Raw genomic sequence first — 18,401 nt, 5'->3', positions numbered from 1 at the left:
TAGAAATAGATAGTATGGGTCCCCAGTATTCAGAAACTGCCGGATGCTAACTTATATATATTGGGCAATTAGCATAATTGACATAATTAGCATAAATTAGCTTAATTGCCTATATGGGCAATATTTCAACAAAATTGACTTGGCTGATCTGGGCAATATTGGAGTGGTTTTAGGGGTTATTGATGATGCTGAATCCATTTCTGACATTTTCAAAATTCAAAATGGCTGTCTAAACCGGAAGTGACCAGATTTTAACCACCAGTGGGCCGATTTTGATGGATTTCCAATGGTCACTTCCGGTTTAGACAGCCATTTTGAATTTTGAAAATGTCAGAAATGGATTCAGCATCATCAATAACCCCTAAAACCACTTCAATATTGCCCAGATCAGCCAAGTCAATTTTGTTGAAATATTGCCCATATAGGCAATGATGCTAATTTATGCTAATTATGTCAATTATGCTAATTGCCCAATATATATAAGTTAGCATCCGGCAGTTTCTGAATACTGGGGACCCATACTATCTATTTCTAACATAAAACTTTGGGGTACTCAACATTTCCGGGTACTCATTGTTGGCAAGTAGACTACTACTGTTATTGTGTTAACTTTTCTCAACAGTTTACGAATTTTACGAAAAACTGCACAAAATTTTGCATGTAAGTCAATGGGACGGGCGAAAAAAAAAGAGCGAAAAAGACCAATCATTGGAGTTTAACAAACGTCTTCTGCTCAGGCATACTTTCACCTAGAGACTCCATTTAAACTTTAAACAGTAGACACAAGTCTTGTGTATTGTCGTATTACTCCACGTTTTGATAGGTCATATAGTTTTTGATCAATCCCTGATCAATGACCATGATCATTTTTGGAGAAATTATGAGTTTATAATGGGTGTGTATTGCACGGAATGTTCGTGTCAGAGTGCGTGACATCATCGGTTAGAGTGGGAGAAGTTGTCTGAAATCGTCTGAAACTTTTCTCTTTCCACGCTCCTCCTGGACACAATTTACACTCTACACACATGATTTTTTCCTAATTTGTAGACAAACTTGTTCTGTCTCTCACCATGTGCTCAAAATATCAGAGAGACTTACAGAATTTACAGAATAAGCCTCTGAGTGCGGCCACGTCTGTCTCTGCTCCTCATTGACTCCAATACAAATATTTTCTGAGAGAAGCAGAACGGACCGATGTTTTAAAACTGCCAGCGTCGCCAAAATATTTACTGTAGAAACACCAAATCGTACCACATTTTTCAGTAAGTCCTTAGAGCAACGTTGATCTGTGTTTTGTTCTGATAGGAGTTACCGTTTTGTCATGCTAAGCCTAAATGTGAGACCAGTGCAGAGGCAGAAAATGGCTCTTTTTCTCCACGTTTCTGTCTGTCTCAGCCTGGGGGGCCCCTATCGCCGTGGTAACCACCTCAAGTTGCCGTGGTAACGTCTGATTCTCAGGCCAGAGCTCGTTAACTTAATAAACAATCCACCTGGTGCTCATTAACATGTTTATAAACAATCCACCTGGAGCCACACACACCAACATACAGGTAGCTTCATGTGATTAAAGAGATACACACAAACACCAGCACACAGTTAACTTAATGTGGTTACAGCTCCTCCATATCAGAGCTCAGTGAAAGATGATCATGTGTCTGTCTGAAATTTAATGTCCGACTATGAGAATATAGAGACAGTTCCAGCAGATATGACTGAATAACTGAAGCTTTGTGTTGTGTTGTGTTGCAGCGCTGGACTACGATGCCGTGGTTGAACCCGGGTCTGAGAGCGAGGACGACGACCGGACGCTGCTCTCTGAGGACGGAGCGGGGGGAGGGGGAGGAGGAGGAGGAGGGAGGGGGGAGGAGGAAGAGGAGGAGGAGGAGGAAGAGGAGGAGGGGGGGGAGGGGGGAGACAGTCCAGCAGGTGTCCCCCCCCTGGAGACGTCCCCCCGGGTCGGCCACGCCCTGCTGTCCTACCGGGACCACGACCAGGACCACGACCAGGACCGAGTCCACGGCTGGAGACTGGCAGACGACACTCACATGAACGGCAGCGGTGAGTCCCTGAACGCATCACAGGAAACCACTGTGTGTGTGTGTCTCTGTGTGTGTGTGTCTGTGTGTGTGTGTGTGTGTGTGTCTGTGTGTGTCAGAGAGGAAGTGAAAGACGACGTCGTCCATCTTGAGGAGTGAAGACGAAGACAGAGGACAGAGCGTCCATTTCACTAGAACTAGAAACTCATGTTGAAAATTTGTTTATTTGGATAAAACCCCTTGAGATGTAGGCCTACCATCCCGTTTTCGAGGGGGTCCAAACATAGATTCATCAGACAAACATGTTCTCAACAATATAGAAAAACAAACAGACAAATAAACAAACAAAACAAACAAACAAAAAGACAAAGACAATAGAACAAACAAAGGACAAACCACAGTTATTGTAACAAAACCAAACAACCATAATAAGGCCACAATGGTCAACACTGAGACTGAAATGACTGTATATAATGATTAGTGTCAGTTCAACCAATCAGAAATCAGGTCACCATGAGATGAGAAGACAGAGCGTATACAATACTGTTAAAGGACAATTCCGTGCAAATTCAACTCAGGCTGTATGTTCCTAACATTTTAGGTCTAAAAGAAGGAATCTGAAGGTTTTCAGTTTAATTGCTCCTGTTTTGCGGTAGTTGTGTCTGTATTTATTTACTTCAAGCAAGCCGACATGTTTGTAAAACTAGATCTAATTCAAAGTCTGGCGGAGTGGAGACCCAAGTTGACGCTCGGTGTGTTCAGGTGCAGTGGGAAGCTCCCGTTTGTGTCAGAAACACAGGAATATCAACTCTGGACTTGGTTGAAGTAAATAAACTTCTGGCTGCATGTTTGAGTCTCCATCTGACGCTGTCTGTGGCTTTGAGGGATGGAAACAGCCTAAGCAGCAGAACTTTACTGCAAAAACTCAAAATCTTACCAAGAATATTTGTCTTATTTCTAGTCAAAACAAATCTCATTCTACTTAAAATAAGACTCATCACATTAAAAGTAGCTTGTTTTTAGACACTTTTTACTTCTTTCAAGCAGATTTTCACTTGAAATCATCGGATAGTGGAGCAATTATTTTTTTTCTTATTACAAGCACAAAAAACTTGCTTTCACTTGCAGATTTTTCTACTTATTTCAAGTGAAAATTAGTTTGAAACAAGTGAAAATGATCTAAAAACAAGTTAATTTTTAGGTGATGAGTCTTATTTTAAGTGGAAAGAGATTAGTTTTGACTAGAAATGAGACATTTTGACAAGAAATAAGACAAATATTCTTGGTAAGATTTTGAGTTTTTGCAGTGTTCAATCTGCTCCCATTCATGGCTGCCGTGGCGACGCGGGGACAGACACAACTACCGCAAAACAGGAGACATTAATTAAACTGAAAACCTTCAGATTCCTTCTGTTAGACCTAAAATGTTAGGAACATACAGCCCCGAGTTGAATTTGCCTGAAATTGTCCTTTAATGACGATACAGTGAATTGATCTGTGTGTTTATAGATTCACATTCATCTCACCAGGCGCAACACACACACACACACACACACACACACACACATCAGAGCGTTTCATAGTAATGTATTCGTCCCTCTGGGTTATGGGATGTTGGAGGAGGCAGAGCTCCCCTCCCCCTCCTCCTCCTTTGAGGCTGAATGAAGCTTATGATACTTGTGACTGTGTTGTGGAGTCACATGAGGATCAAACACAAAGGAGCTCAGTTGTAGCTTCACTCATTATGATGACGGGGTAATAAACATGTAATGAACGTGTAATAAACGTGTCTGTGTGTCTCTGTTGGACAGACGGCGGCAGGAAGGACGAGTCGTTGGAGCCTCTGGGTCCTGAAGACACCACAGGTGAGATCAATCAATACCTGGTAATCAATACCTGGTAATCAATACGTTTACGTGACAGTTGAAACTAGTTCTGGCCTCAATCCTGTAAACGAGTCGAAGTTAGTCTGATATCAGAGTTTCAACTGGACAATAGAGGGTTAACGTGTTCATGTGTTGGTTGATTGATTGATTGAAAACTTTATTGAACAACATTAGACAAGTGTTCAAAAGGATTAAAAACACAATATAACCTATAACCACTTATTATAACCTATTGTCAATAACACATTAACACATGAACACAATAACTTATTGTGTTCATGTGTTCATGCTCCACAACAGGAGAGACGACACAAAGTGTAGTGAAAACCGACCAAAGAAAATAAAAACGTGTCCTTGGGGCCGATGGAGAGTTTTTATCTCAGTGCAACCAGCGACAAGATGGGTTTTATGTAAATAAATAAATAAATAAAGGCCCGTGGCCGACCCAGTTTGTGTTTCCGCCCGGAGCAGCAGCAGCAGCGTCTGGTCGGAAACTGAACTCTAACTTATTTATTTATTAATTAATTTTATTTAAATTATTTATTTTCCATTTTTTGTACACGGTGACAGAAAAGTGAACAGGAAGTGGTCGGTATCGACCGTAGCGCCCCCTGGTGGCGAGGAGGAGACACCTCAGTTAGATGATGTACAGACGGATCAATCAGAATGATCTGTGTAACGATCATGTGACACGTGGTCGATGCGTCGCGCTGCGTTGGGTTCAGTCGCAGGCTGAATGCTAGATGCTAAATGCTAGATGCTAAATGCTATAGACCAGAGCGGCATTTTTATGCCAATGAGAATGACTGATGCATCCTGGGTAATTTAGGGGCATCACCCGGCATTTTTACATTGCACTCAGTGGCTTTTTGTGTTTTGATGGAGCGTAGACTAACTAACAATCAATCTGAATGTTTTATTTTGTGTTTCTTTTGTAGCACTATGTCTCATAATTATTTTGACACCCTCTTTGAAACCCACCGTTCACGCCATCTCGAAAAACGACAATGAATGAATCTAGCGGTATGCTCCTTTAGCCTCCCACAGTGATCAATGACTCCACACAGTGGCCAGAAATGTCTGACCCAGACATCTACACGTATTTGGTGGAATCACCGGGGAGGTTTTGGCTCAGTGTTGTCTGTAAACAGCCTGTTAATAGACAACTTTTTGTTAGTTAGTTTGTCAAGACAGTTAGGCTGAACTTTACAATGCTGCCCCTAAATTACCCAGGATGCATCAGTCATTCTGATTTGCATTAAAATGTCGCTCTGATCTAGTATATGCTGAATGCTAGATGCTAAATGCTAGATGCTAAATGGTAGATGCTAAATGCTAGATGCTAAATGGAAGATGCTAAATGCTAGATGCTAGATGCTAAATGCTAGATGCTAAATGCTAACCCCCTCCCCTCTGTCTCCGTCAGCGCGGCGCCTGGACGGTGGCGGTGTCTCCGGCCTGGAGGAGTTCTTCCTGAAGCGTAAACTGGACGAGGGCGGCGGCCACCACGCCATCGCAGCGTTCCTGCAGCGCAGCGACACCGCCATCATTTACCCAGAAGCCCCGGAGGAGGTGACGAGGCTCGGCACGCCCGAGGGGGCCGGCCAGGACGAGAGCGAGCACGGTGAGAGAGGCTCAAATTCAAGTTTATTATCCTCAAAGAGGAAATTCATGTGGTCATTGCACAGCCCATGTCAGATAGATAAAAAAGAAATACTTAAAATAAATACAAACATACATACAAGCGTTTAAAAAATAACAACATAGAATACATATAGGCTACCTTTGTTTTCACTGACCCTCGTCTCACTTGACCTCTGACCTGTGACCTGCAGACCTGGCGCCCGGCGCCCCCGACGACTTCGCCCAGCTGCTCACGTGTCCGTACTGCGAGCGCGGCTACAAGCGGCTGACGTCGCTGAAGGAGCACATCAAGTATCGCCACGAGAAGAGCGAGGAGAGCGTGAGCTGCCCGCTCTGCTCCGACTCCTTCAGCCACCGTGCCCAACTGGAGCGCCACATGACCTCACACCGGCCCGCCAGAGACCAGGTGAGGCCACGCCCCCATAGGCCACGCGCCTATAGGCCACGCCCCCACAGGCCACGCCCCCACAGGCCACGCCCCCATAGGCCATGCCCCCACATAGGCCATGCCTCCACATAGGACACGCCTCCATAGGCCATGCCTCCATAGGCCATGCCTCCATAGGCCATACCCCCATAGGCCATACCCCCACATAGGCCATGCCCACATAGGCCATGCCCCCATAGGCCATACCCCCACATAGGCCATGCCCCCATAGGCCATACCCCCACATAGGCCATGCCCCCACATAGGCCATACCCCCACATAGGCCATGCCCCCACATAGGCCATACCCCCACATAGGCCATGCCCCCACATAGGCCATGCCCCATAGGCCATGCCCCCATAGGCCATGCCCCCATAGGCCATGCCCCCACATAGGCCATACCCCATAGGCCATGCCCCCATAGGCCATGCCCCCATAGGCCATGCCCCCATAGGCCATGCCCCCATAGGCCATGCCCCCACATAGGCCATGCCCCATAGGCCATGCCCCCATAGGCCATACCCCCATAGGCCATGCCCCCACATAGGCCATACCCCCACATAGGCCATGCCCCCACATAGGCCATACCCCCACATAGGCCATGCCCCCACATAGGCCATGCCCCCATAGGCCATGCCTCCACATAGGCCATGCCCCATAGGCCATACCCCCACATAGGCCATGCCCACATAGGCCATGCCCCATAGGCCATGCCTCCATAGGCCATACCCCCACATAGGCCATGCCCCCATAGGCCATGCCCCCATAGGCCATGCCCCCATAGGCCATACCCCCACATAGGCCATGCCCACATAGGCCATGCCCCATAGGCCATGCCCCCATAGGCCATACCCCCACATAGGCCATGCCCCCATAGGCCATGCCCCCATAGGCCATGCCTCCATAGGCCATGCCTCCATAGGCCATGCCTCCATAGGCCATGCCCCCATAGGCCATGCCTCCATAGGCCATACCCCCACATAGGCCATGCCCCCACATAGGCCATGCCCCCATAGGCCATGCCTCCATAGGCCATGCCTCCATAGGCCACGCCCCCATAGGACACGACCCCACAGGCCATACCCCCACATAGGCCATACCCCCACATAGGCCATGCCCCCACATAGGCCATGCCCCCATAGGCCATGCCTCCACATAGGCCATGCCCCCACATAGGCCATGCCCCCATAGGCCATACCCCCACATAGGCCATGCCTCCATAGGCCATGCCTCCACATAGGCCATGCCCCCATAGGCCATGCCCCCACATAGACCATGCCTCCATAGGCCACGCCCCCATAGGCCATGCCTCCATAGGCCATGCCTCCATAGGCCATACCCCCACATAGGCCACGCCCCCATAGGACACGACCCCACAGGCCACGCCCCCATAGGACACGACCCCACAGGCCACGCCCCCATAGGACACGACCCCACATAGGCCATGCCCCATAGGCCATACCCCCACATAGGCCATGCCCACATAGGCCATGCCCCATAGGCCATGCCTCCATAGGCCATGCCTCCATAGGCCATGCCCCCACATAGGCCATGCCCCCACATAGGCCATGCCCCCATAGGCCATGCCTCCATAGGCCATACCCCCCCATAGGCCATGCCCCCATAGGCCATGCCCCCATAGGCCATGCCTCCATAGGCCATGCCCCCACATAGGCCATGCCCCCACATAGGCCATGCCCCCATAGGCCATGCCTCCATAGGCCATACCCCCACATAGGCCATGCCCCCGTAGGCCATGCCTCCATAGGCCATGCCTCCATAGGCCATGCCCCCATAGGCCATGCCCCCATAGGCCATACCCCCACATAGGCCATGCCCCCATAGGCCATGCCCCCACATAGGCCATGCCTCCATAGGCCATGCCCCCATAGGCCATGCCCCCATAGGCCATACCCCCACATAGGCCATGCCCCCATAGGCCATGCCTCCATAGGCCATACCCCCACATAGGCCATGCCCCCGTAGGCCATGCCTCCATAGGCCATACCCCCACATAGGCCATGCCCCCACATAGGCCATGCCCCCATAGGCCATGCCTCCATAGGCCATGCCTCCATAGGCCATGCCCCCATAGGCCATGCCCCCATAGGCCATACCTCCATAGGCCACGCCCCCATAGGCCACGCCCCCATAGGCCATACCTCCATAGGCCATGCCTCCATAGGCCATGCCCCCATAGGCCATGCCCCCATAGGACATGCCTCCATAGGCCACGCCCCCATAGGACACGACCCCACAGGCCACGCCCCCATAGGACACGACCCCACAGGCCACGCCCCCATAGGACACGACCCCATACGGCCATGCCCCCATAGGCCATGCCCCCCCATAGGCCGTGCCCCCACATAGGCCATGCTCCCACAGGCCACGCCTCCACATAGGCCATGCCCCCATAGGCCATGCCCTCACATAGGCCATGCCCCCACATAGGCCATACCCCCACATAGGCCATACCCCCACATAGGCCATGCCCCCACATAGGCCATACCCTCACATAGGCCATGCCCCCATAGGCCATGCCCCCATAGGCCATGCCCCCATAGGCCATACCCTCACATAGGCCATGCCCCCATAGGCCATACCCCCACATAGGCCATACCTCCATAGGCCATACCCCCACATAGGCCATGCCCCCACATAGGCCATGCCCCCCCATAGGCCATACCCCCACATAGGCCATGCCCCCCCATAGGCCATACCCTCACATAGGCCATGCCCCCACATAGGCCATACCCCCACATAGGCCATACCCCCACATAGGCCATGCCCCCACATAGGCCATGCCCCCACATAGGCCATGCCCCCACATAGGCCATGCCCCCATAGGCCATGCCCCCATAGGCCATGCCCTCACATAGGCCATGCCCCCACATAGGCCATGCCCCCATAGGCCATGCCCCCATAGGCCATGCCCTCACATAGGCCATGCCCCCACATAGGCCATACCCCCACATAGGCCATGCCCCCATAGGCCATGCCCCCACATAGGCCATGCCCCCACATAGGCCATACCCCCACATAGGCCATGCCCTCACATAGGCCATGCCTCCATAGGCCATACCCCCACATAGGCCATGCCCCCACATAGGCCATGCCCTCACATAGGCCATGCCCCCACATAGGCCATGCCCTCACATAGGCCATGCCCTCACATAGGCCATGCCCCCACATAGGCCATGCCCCCACATAGGCCATACCCCCATAGGCCATGCCTCCATAGGCCATGCCTCCATAGGACACGCCCCCACAGGACACGCCCCCATAGGCCATGCCTCCACAACTACTGATCTATTGATCAATATGATGATGATTTGTTAACCAAGACGTGTTGTCTGGGGGGGGGGGGGCAGCGTGTGACAGTGAATGCCTCTCACACTGAGCAGTGAATCGTTCCATTTAATCTAATTACACTGATCCCCCCCCCCCCCCCTCCAGCAGATGGTCTTTTCCTGCTGTGTCACAGTATAAATCCTCTGAATGTTTGTTTGTTTTTGTTTACGTCCAGTTAAACTGTTAAACACTGACTCACTGTTTCATCAACAACAACAACATCATGTGTGTATTTGTGCTGAGACGACGTCATGTGAAGAGATGAATCGATCAGAACCGATGAGTCACTCACTACGTTTACATGCAGAGCTTCATCCAGCTCGGCTCAAAATTCGATTTTGGCGTCAAGTCGGACTTCTGTCCTTGTCTCAATTTACCTGCAACTGAGAAAACCTAATAACTGACGGGTCCATCGCCCCCTCATGCGGCGTCACCCGTTGTTTCAGCAGGTTAATACCATGGATGTATTATATTAACGGTTAATACGCCTCCTGTCCTGTTGACTTTTCAGAAAATCGAATTCCAATCGCATTATCTGAGTGTCTTAATCGGAGTTCTCAACTCTAAGGTGTTTACATGTACTTCAGTTGTCCAGTTATAGTCGGGTTAAGGCAATAATTCGGTTTTTTCAAGTGTCATGTAAACGTACTGACTGATCGACTGATGATTGATCAGTGAATTCACATCAGTGCCTCTTCATCGTCTTGGTTTCCTCCTCTCAGACCGGAGTCTTCCTCTCTCCAACAGAGGGAAGCTGAAGGATTTCTCCGGCTCTGAGCTCCCACACTCTCGGCATCGTTTGTGTTTGTTTATCTGCTCATTTGCATTTCAAATGTTTGGGACTGCACCTACACGACAGTGACAGTCGTTAGTTAGTTACCTCTGAACAAAGTCCGCCCACTGGTTCTCACAACGAGCTGGAGAGTCTGTCTCCATCAGATCTGCTTCGCTAAACGTCTTAAACAACTCACTAATCTCTCACTCCCACTCTGTCCCACTCTGCTTCTCTCTGCAGCCGCCGCCGCCGCTCAGCGACGACGCTGGAAACAGGAAGTTCAAGTGCAGCGAGTGTGGAAAAGCCTTTAAATACAAACATCACCTGAAGGAGCATCTTCGCATTCACAGCGGTGAGCCCCCCCAACCCCCCACCCTGCCACATGGAGCAGATTGGAAACTACAGTTCACACTCAGTTAACACATTTTCCTCTGCAGCTACAGCAGTGTCGACTCACTCTACAATTCTCTGACTCACTGATTGACTCACTCACTCCGACTTCCCAGAGTCACACAAAAATAAACACAACATGTTATACAGTACAGTGGTGTCCAGCCACGCCCACACCAACAACACAACACAACCCCAAACATCTCAAAATACAACACAACCCCAGAGATTTCAGAATAAAACGGAGCTTCAGAGCAGTTCTTCCAACCAACACATTTAGATTTACAGTGTTTGATTGCAACTTTACTTTACTTTATTTGTTTATTTAGTCGGGGCAATGCATATTAATGGACAGTGAGTACTAGAGTACCCACAGTAAATACACCGGATTTAGCACTGGTGCTAAATTACATCCGTAGTCCCCAAAACAATACAACAATTAACATAAAAAGTCCATAAAGACGGAGGACCAGTAGATAACAGGAAAAGGTACATGTACATAGTTACAGGGTTGGACATGATTCTTTGAATTGTAAAAAAATATATATAATCTATATAGCTGCGATTAACATGATTCATTGAAATATAAAAAATATATCTATACAGTTGTGCTTGCCATGATTCGTTGAATTATAAAAATATATTCAGTATATCTATATAGTTGCGATTGACATGATTCATTGAAATATAAAAAATATATCTATACAGTTGCGATTGACATGATTCATTGAAATATAAACATATATACAGTATATCTATATAGATGTGGCTGACATGGTGACTAAACATCTGTTTGACTTCCAAGTAGAAACCATTCCACTGACTGTGACTTGAAGATGTGCTATGTTGTGGGATGTGTGCAATGCTGTTGGATTAATATGGCTGAGGTGTATTGTTCTTTTTGTTTTTTGTTTTTGTCATTGTGGCCATTAAGGCATTTATGGCGCAGCTACAGTGTCCAAGACAAATTTCCTTGAACAGGACAATAAAGTTTATCGTATCGTATCGTATTGTATGAAACGACCAATCACGGTGTTTGACGTTGTGTTGCAGGTGAGAAACCGTACGAGTGCTCCAACTGTAAGAAGCGATTCTCCCACTCGGGATCCTACAGCTCCCACATCAGCAGCAAGAAGTGCATCGGCCTCATCGCCATCAACGGACGGGCGCGCAGCAACGGAAACAGCAGCAAACCTGGCTCCTCCCCCAACTCTGCCACGTCGTCCTCGCCCGGCAGCCCCGCCCTCGCCCTCGCCCAGCGGCGCCACAAGCTGCAGGAGAACGGCCGACCTCTCAGTCAGCTCGACGTCAAAGCCGAGCCCATGGACTTCAACGAGTACCGGCTGCTCATGGCCTCGCAGCACGGCGGGTTTGGGGGGCCGCCGGGCGTCTACCTGAACGGCGGCGGTGGAAGTCCGCTGGGAATCCACAGCTCCTCCTCCCAGATGGGGCTGGAGCTGCCGCTGCTGGGCTACGCCGGCGCTCTGGGGAACAACCTGAACGACGTGCAGAAGGTGCTGCAGATGGTGGACAACACGGTGTGCAGGCAGAAGATGATGGACGGCAGCCCGGAGGAGATCTGGAAGCTCCGCGCCTACATGAAGGAGCTGGGGGCGCAGATGGAGGAGCAGCAGCTGCTGGGCCACGGCAGCAGCCCCACCAAGAGCATCATCGACTACACTCTGGAGAAGGTCAACGAGGCCAAAAGTCTGATCGACGACTCCAAGAAGCAGGTGACTTTATTTCTATTTTATGACTTTATTTATCTGGTGCAATTATAGTAAAGGTAAGATGAATAAGATCAAGGTTGCGTATAATGACGCCCTTCGTATCTTGCTGAAGTATCCACGGTGGAAAAGTGCAAGTCATTTGTTTGTGTCCAGTAATGTCCCCACATTCAATGCTTTGTTAAGAAATTTTATTCATAAATTTATCTGCAGACTGTATCGATCAAAAAATGGAATTATAATGTCTCTGACTGACCCAACTCAGAGTGACACGAAATACACTTCCATGTTTTGGAAATACTGGTCTAAACAACTGTACCGTTTTTAGTTTGTGTGTGGAAACATAGACAAACAATATAAACAGCACACAGTCTGTTTATATTGTTTGTCTATGTTTCTTTGTTTGTGTCAATTGTTGGACCTGGAGTCTGTGAAATAAAGCTATATATATATATATATATATATATATATATATATATATATTTGCACATATAAAATAAAACAAAACATGGTAACACTTTACTTGAATGGGTATTCATAAGATTGACATAACACTGTCATAACCATGACATGGCACTTGTCATAAACATCAATGAATACTTCTGACAGCTGTCGTTAAGTGTCATTCGGTAAGTTATGTCACTTTTGATGCAGATGTGACAGTTGAGGTTCCTGTCACTATGCCTCCAATTGATCATGTGCCCTGGCTACTTGGCCAAGGGGATGTCCCTTTGGGTGACTGACAAGTGCGCATGACTCTTACCTGGGAGGTGTGGGTTCAATCCCTGCCCAGGACCTCTTCACCTTGCCACACGAAGTTGACATTGTTTGAGATGTTTTTGTTCGACAACTTGTCATAAAGACAATTTAAACTGTCATAGCAGACCTAATTGCCAAACTTTAAAAAATTATGTCAAGTTCTCATAACAAGGACATCTCAAACAATGTCAACTTTGCATCAAAAGTGACATAACTTACCGAATGACACTTAACCACAGCTGTCAGAAGTATTCATTGATGTTTATGACAGCTGTTATGTCATGGTTATGACAGTTTTATGTCAATCTTATGAATACCTATTCAAGTAAAGTGTTACTCAGAAGGTATTCCTCTGTATTTGCAAGGTGGACATCAAGAAGGAGAAACCGGGGGTCCACTTCATGGATCTTCATGGCGGGGGGGAGGAGGAGAAATCCCACCACGATGTCCAGAACCAGTTCCTGCAGTTCTCCTGCCAGTTCTGCAAGGAGGCCTTCCCCGGGCCGATCCCGCTGCACCAGCACGAGCGCTACCTGTGCAAGATGAACGAGGAGATCAAAGCCGTCCTGCAGCCGGAGACCGGTCCGAGTCCCTGCGACCGGGCCACCAGCCCCGTCCACCCGTTCAAGGACCACGTGTCGGTGCTTAAGACCTACTTCTCCATGAACACCGAGCCCAACTCAGAGGAGCTGCTCAAGATCTCGGTGGCCGTCGGCCTTCCTCAGGAGTTTGTGAAGGAGTGGTTTGCCCAGTGGAAGAGTAAAAACCAGCTGCTGGGGGGGGGCAGGAAGAGGTCGAGGTCGCCGCCGCCGCCCGACCGCAAGGGGTTGGAGCTCAAGTGCAGCCTGAGTCGCTCCCCGATGTCGATGTCGCTGATGACGGGGATGGATTCACACGTTGTTGGCTTCACTAACGGCGACGCTTCCCACTCCCACAGACTCTTAAAAGCCAGCAGGCAAACAGACAAACCACTGGACGGCTTGGAGCACCTGAGGAGCAACACCCCGTCCCCGCTCAACCTCTCCTCCTCCACTTCCTCCAAAACCTCTCAGAGCAGCAGCTCGTCGTACACCCCCAACAGCCTGGCGTCGTCCGAGGAGACGACGAGCCACGGAGACAACGCGCCGCTGGACCTGTCGCTGCCCAAACACATGCACATGGCCCAACGGCAACGGCTGCTGCTGGCGGCGGGAGGAGAGAAGCGACCACGACCCAACGGCTTCATAACGGCCGAGCACAAAGCAGATCAGAGCTGCACGGCCTTGGACCTGATGCACATCAAGAAGGAGGTCCTGGGCTCGGACTCGCTGCACCCGCTGGAGAAGAGCGCCAGCCCCATCTTTGGGATTAACCCTTTCGTTGCTGGAGCTTCGGTCTACACCTCGCTGCCGCCGCCTCACGGAGCCTTCCCGCCGCCGACCTTCATGTCCCCGGCCCAGGCCGCCTCCATCCCTTCGGGCCTGCGGGCCTACGCCGGCCTCGACCCCATGAGCTTCCTGCCCCACATGGCCTACACCTACGCCACCGGAGAGGCCACGGCGTTCGCTGAGATGCAGCAGAGGAGGAAGTACCAGCGGAAACCAGGCGGCTTCCAGGTAAAAGTCTGTCTTTTCTTGTCAGGGACGACGATGAGGTGCAGCCAATCAGGTGCTGAGTAGAACCAGTTTAGTTTAGTTTAGTTTAGTTTATTAGTTTAATAAGGGACAGTGTGCAATCACATTAATCATTTGCAGGAAAAAATGAAAAGATGGTTGCACCAGATTTAGCTCACAGCTAATTTCCATCTGTAGTCCCTACACATAACATAAAAATGATAAAATATGCAGAATTACACAGACCACAAGCTACTATACGAAGGTGAGGCATAAAAAGACACAATTAGACAATACCGGAACATGTATGAGGTAGGCAAAGTGCAAAGTGCTCATAGCAGCAAGATGTTGATTGTTATATATCCAGGCAAGGCAAGGCAAGGCAATTTTATTTGTATAGCCCGTTTTTACAAACAGTTTGTCTCAAAGGGCTTTACATGGCATCGTAACAACATCCTCTGTCCTTAGACCCTCACATCCACTGAGGAAAAACTCCATGGAAACCCTTTTAACAGGGAAAAATCGGAGAAACCTCAGGGTGAGCAACAGAGGAGGGATCCCTCACCCAGGACGGACAGACGTGCAATAGATGTTGTTACAGACAAGAAGACAGTTTACAGTTTGTCACAGAATGTGCGAAATATGGAAATGTTAGCAGGAGTTGATGAGGGCAGTCTCTGGTGAGGGGAGGGGGCGGGGAGGGGGCGGGGGGGGGGGGGGGGGGGGGCAGGGAGAGCCGGTCATCCAGAGGTCAGCAGCCTTTATCCTGACTCAGCTCCTTTGACAGGCGATGGTTAAGTGTCAGCAGTAGCTCAATGACACCGGTCAGACGACTGGCCGATAACAGATACTTGAAGCAGGGAAACTGCAGGTCAGGACTGGTTGACCAGGACTCACACATTATTTTGGGATAGAGTTCTCGAACCCGGTACGTAGCGGTACGTTAACGCTGCGTTCACATGCAGTCCTGCAGACGGAGAAGACGGTAGAACTCGGTTGTGTCCGAAGTTGGAATATTTTTATTCAGCCACGGAATTCACGATCAAATGTTTTGGGGGGAATTCAACATAAGTTCCAGTTTGCAATGCCATATCAAGAGAGAAATCGGCACTTGTTGAGTTTCTTGAAGGAAAAGATGTTTTCGCTGCTCTTCCAACTGGATTCGGCAAAAGTTTGATATACCAGCTTGCTGATTGGCTGAATGGGGTTGTCTGTCAACGCTACTACTCCCACCCACCCCAAACGCTTACAAGGGTAATGAGGCCAGACTCTCCCTCAGAAATGAAATGAAATGCATTTTCGAGAGAGGCTGATTTATGAGGCTAGTGAATCAGTGGAAATATTGTAGAGAAATTTCTGGAAAAAACTGGTACAATTTCTCAAAAAACATTTAAACATTTCTTTTGTGTATTTAGAAGAAAAATAGATACAAATTAACAAGAGATGGTGGTGCTAAACAGAACAGTACAGATTTTTTTGACAGAGTTTCTTCTTATATGAGACAAACAGGAAATATAATATGTATAAAATAAATGGCACAACAGCAGAATAGCACTAATTCAGTTTTTAGACATTAAATCGAGAAAAGGTTGCCAGACTTTAAAAAAGATTTCCTCTTTGGCAGATATAATATAACTGATTTTCTCCAAGTGTAATACATTTCCCAGTTCTCTCAACCACATTTCAAATGTAGGAGCAAAAAACGTTTAAACATTTCTAGAAAAAAGTGGTAAAAATTCTCCCCCCAAAAAAAGTTTTAAAAAAAATTCTTGAAAAAAGTGGTAAGATTTCTTAAAAAAATAAAGTTAAACACTTTCTAGAAAACCCCAGATTGTTGTTCACCTGGTCAGTTTGATGTGAACCAGTCTGGACTCAGACTAAGAGTCTCCTGGATGAAAGGGTCTTACCCAGGTCGGCTCTAAGCTCTGTCCAGACGTGGGATCATGGAGGCAGCAGGAGGCGTCTGTGACAGGTGTGGGATTAGCAGCCTCCTGAAGCTCTGTGTGTGTGTGTCTGTGTGTTTTTATTATTATTCTAACCTTTATTTAACCAGGTTTGTCCCATTGAGATCCAAGATCTCTTTTACAAGAGAGACCTGGCCAAGAATGACAGCACATAGTTTCAACACATAGACACATTAAAGCAGTGGCGTCATTTCAGTTTTAGACAAGGTATGGCAAGGACCAACCCCTCCCCGGGGGGTCCGGGGGGTAGAGCCCCCCGACGGAAAATTTGTGCGCATTGTAAATTGAAATGCAGCAATCTGGTGTGATTTGAGAGCAAAATCACGAAGCTTTCTCAATTATCACTATCAATGCTATGGATTGGATGATACTCACAATACCCCACACAAGGGTTCATATAACTTATTTATCTTTGGAAAATAAATCATTAGTGGGTCTGAAAAAGTCAAACAGAGCTCTGGTAGCTGATGTAACAGTGTGATAAATAATTTCCCAGGACAACTCAAGCTTTTCCAGGACCTTTGACACTTTTTCTCAATTTCCATGTGTTTTCCATGACTGGATAACCATTTTCCAGGTTTTTCCAGGACGCGTGGGAACCCTGACTCACCTTCTACAAAGATTTTTAACAAGTATTTTCTTGTTAAAATCCATTTGTAAATTGCCATTTCTTTTGTGTCAACAAATTATTGCCAACATGAGTTTATTCACTGCTAATCTACAGTAGGCCACATCTTTCTACAGTAAGAACAGCAAAGTTTAACAGCAAAGGCAGAATAAATTTAATCTGGAAACAAATTAAAATTTTCACAACAACTAAGTTGAATGAGTGATTCCTCCAGATGCTGCTGTAATTCACTACATTCAGGTAGCCCAATGTTAGACAGGGGCCTGCTTGGGACTTGTTTGTCTCAATTAGAAGTTTTTGTGATTTGTGACAAGATAAACAGCCTCCACACTCCACAGACAGCTGTCATTGGCCTGTTCTTAACAAGATGACTGCAGCAGCTTCACAGTGTTTCTCAAATAAGAGCTTTCATTTTACTGTGCAACTAAGTAGCTAGTTTTAGCCAAACAAGCAAGCTGACTGCAGAAAGAACAGCGCTTTTTAATTGTTGTCATGGTTATCTTGAAGTTTAATCAAAGCGACGTTAACTAGGGCGCAACGTAATCGTTAAGTGACTGTTGTTGACACGCGGAGAACGAGCCCACAGCGCATTCCTGTTAACCTCGTAAACCAGCCTCTCGCGGAAATGCATCTCATTTCATTTCATTTCTCAGAGAGTCTGGCCTCATCCCCGTTGTAAGCGTTTGGGGTGGGCGGGAGGCAAGGCAAGGCAAGGCAATTTTATTTGTATAGCCCGTTTTTTACAAACAGTTTGTCTCAAAGGGCTTTACATGGCATCGTAACAACATCCTCTGTCCTTAGACCCTCACATCGACTGAGGAAAAACTCCATGGAAACCCTTTTAACAGGGAAAAGTCGGAGAAACCTCAGGGTGAGCAACAGAGGAGGGATCCCTCACCCAGGACGGACAGACGTGCAATAGATGTTGTTACAGACAAGAAAACAGTTTACAGTTTGTCACAGAATGTGCGAAATATGGAAATGTTAGCAGGAGTTGATGAAGGCAGTCTCTGGTGAGGGGAGGGGGCGGGGGGGGGGGGGGTTGGGGGGGGCAGGGAGAGCTGGCCAGCTCGATGGGAGGGCTGGGTGGCAGATTGGTCCATGGGAAGGACGGGGAGGCCGGTCTAACAGCAGGGGAAGGGGAGGGAGGGGGGGGCGATGCAGGCGGCGGCTGGTGCAGAGAGATGGAGCTCCGGTGGATCTGAGGAAACACAGAGAGAGT

General features: G+C 48.4%; 1 protein-coding gene across 1 annotated transcript in view; it reads left to right on the top strand.

The window, feature by feature from the left end:
* Positions 1 to 18,401, top strand: part of LOC146965760 (zinc finger E-box-binding homeobox 2-like) — a 74,979-nt gene that overhangs the window by 44,259 nt on the left and 12,319 nt on the right. The window contains exons 2-8 of the mRNA XM_085765303.1: positions 1,750 to 2,058; positions 3,848 to 3,901; positions 5,349 to 5,546; positions 5,758 to 5,972; positions 10,360 to 10,471; positions 11,563 to 12,242; positions 13,361 to 14,590. Coding sequence (XP_085621429.1) covers positions 1,750 to 2,058; positions 3,848 to 3,901; positions 5,349 to 5,546; positions 5,758 to 5,972; positions 10,360 to 10,471; positions 11,563 to 12,242; positions 13,361 to 14,590 — 2,798 coding nt within the window. The remainder of the gene's footprint in view (positions 1 to 1,749; positions 2,059 to 3,847; positions 3,902 to 5,348; positions 5,547 to 5,757; positions 5,973 to 10,359; positions 10,472 to 11,562; positions 12,243 to 13,360; positions 14,591 to 18,401) is intronic.

This window comes from Trachurus japonicus, chromosome 21, assembly GCF_045865225.1.
Source record: "Trachurus japonicus isolate A0001 chromosome 21, Traja_1.0".
NCBI classification, from domain to species: Eukaryota; Metazoa; Chordata; class Actinopteri; order Carangiformes; family Carangidae; genus Trachurus; species Trachurus japonicus.
The sequence above is the reverse complement of the archived record's forward strand: the minus strand, read 5'-3'. Positions and strand labels throughout refer to the sequence as shown.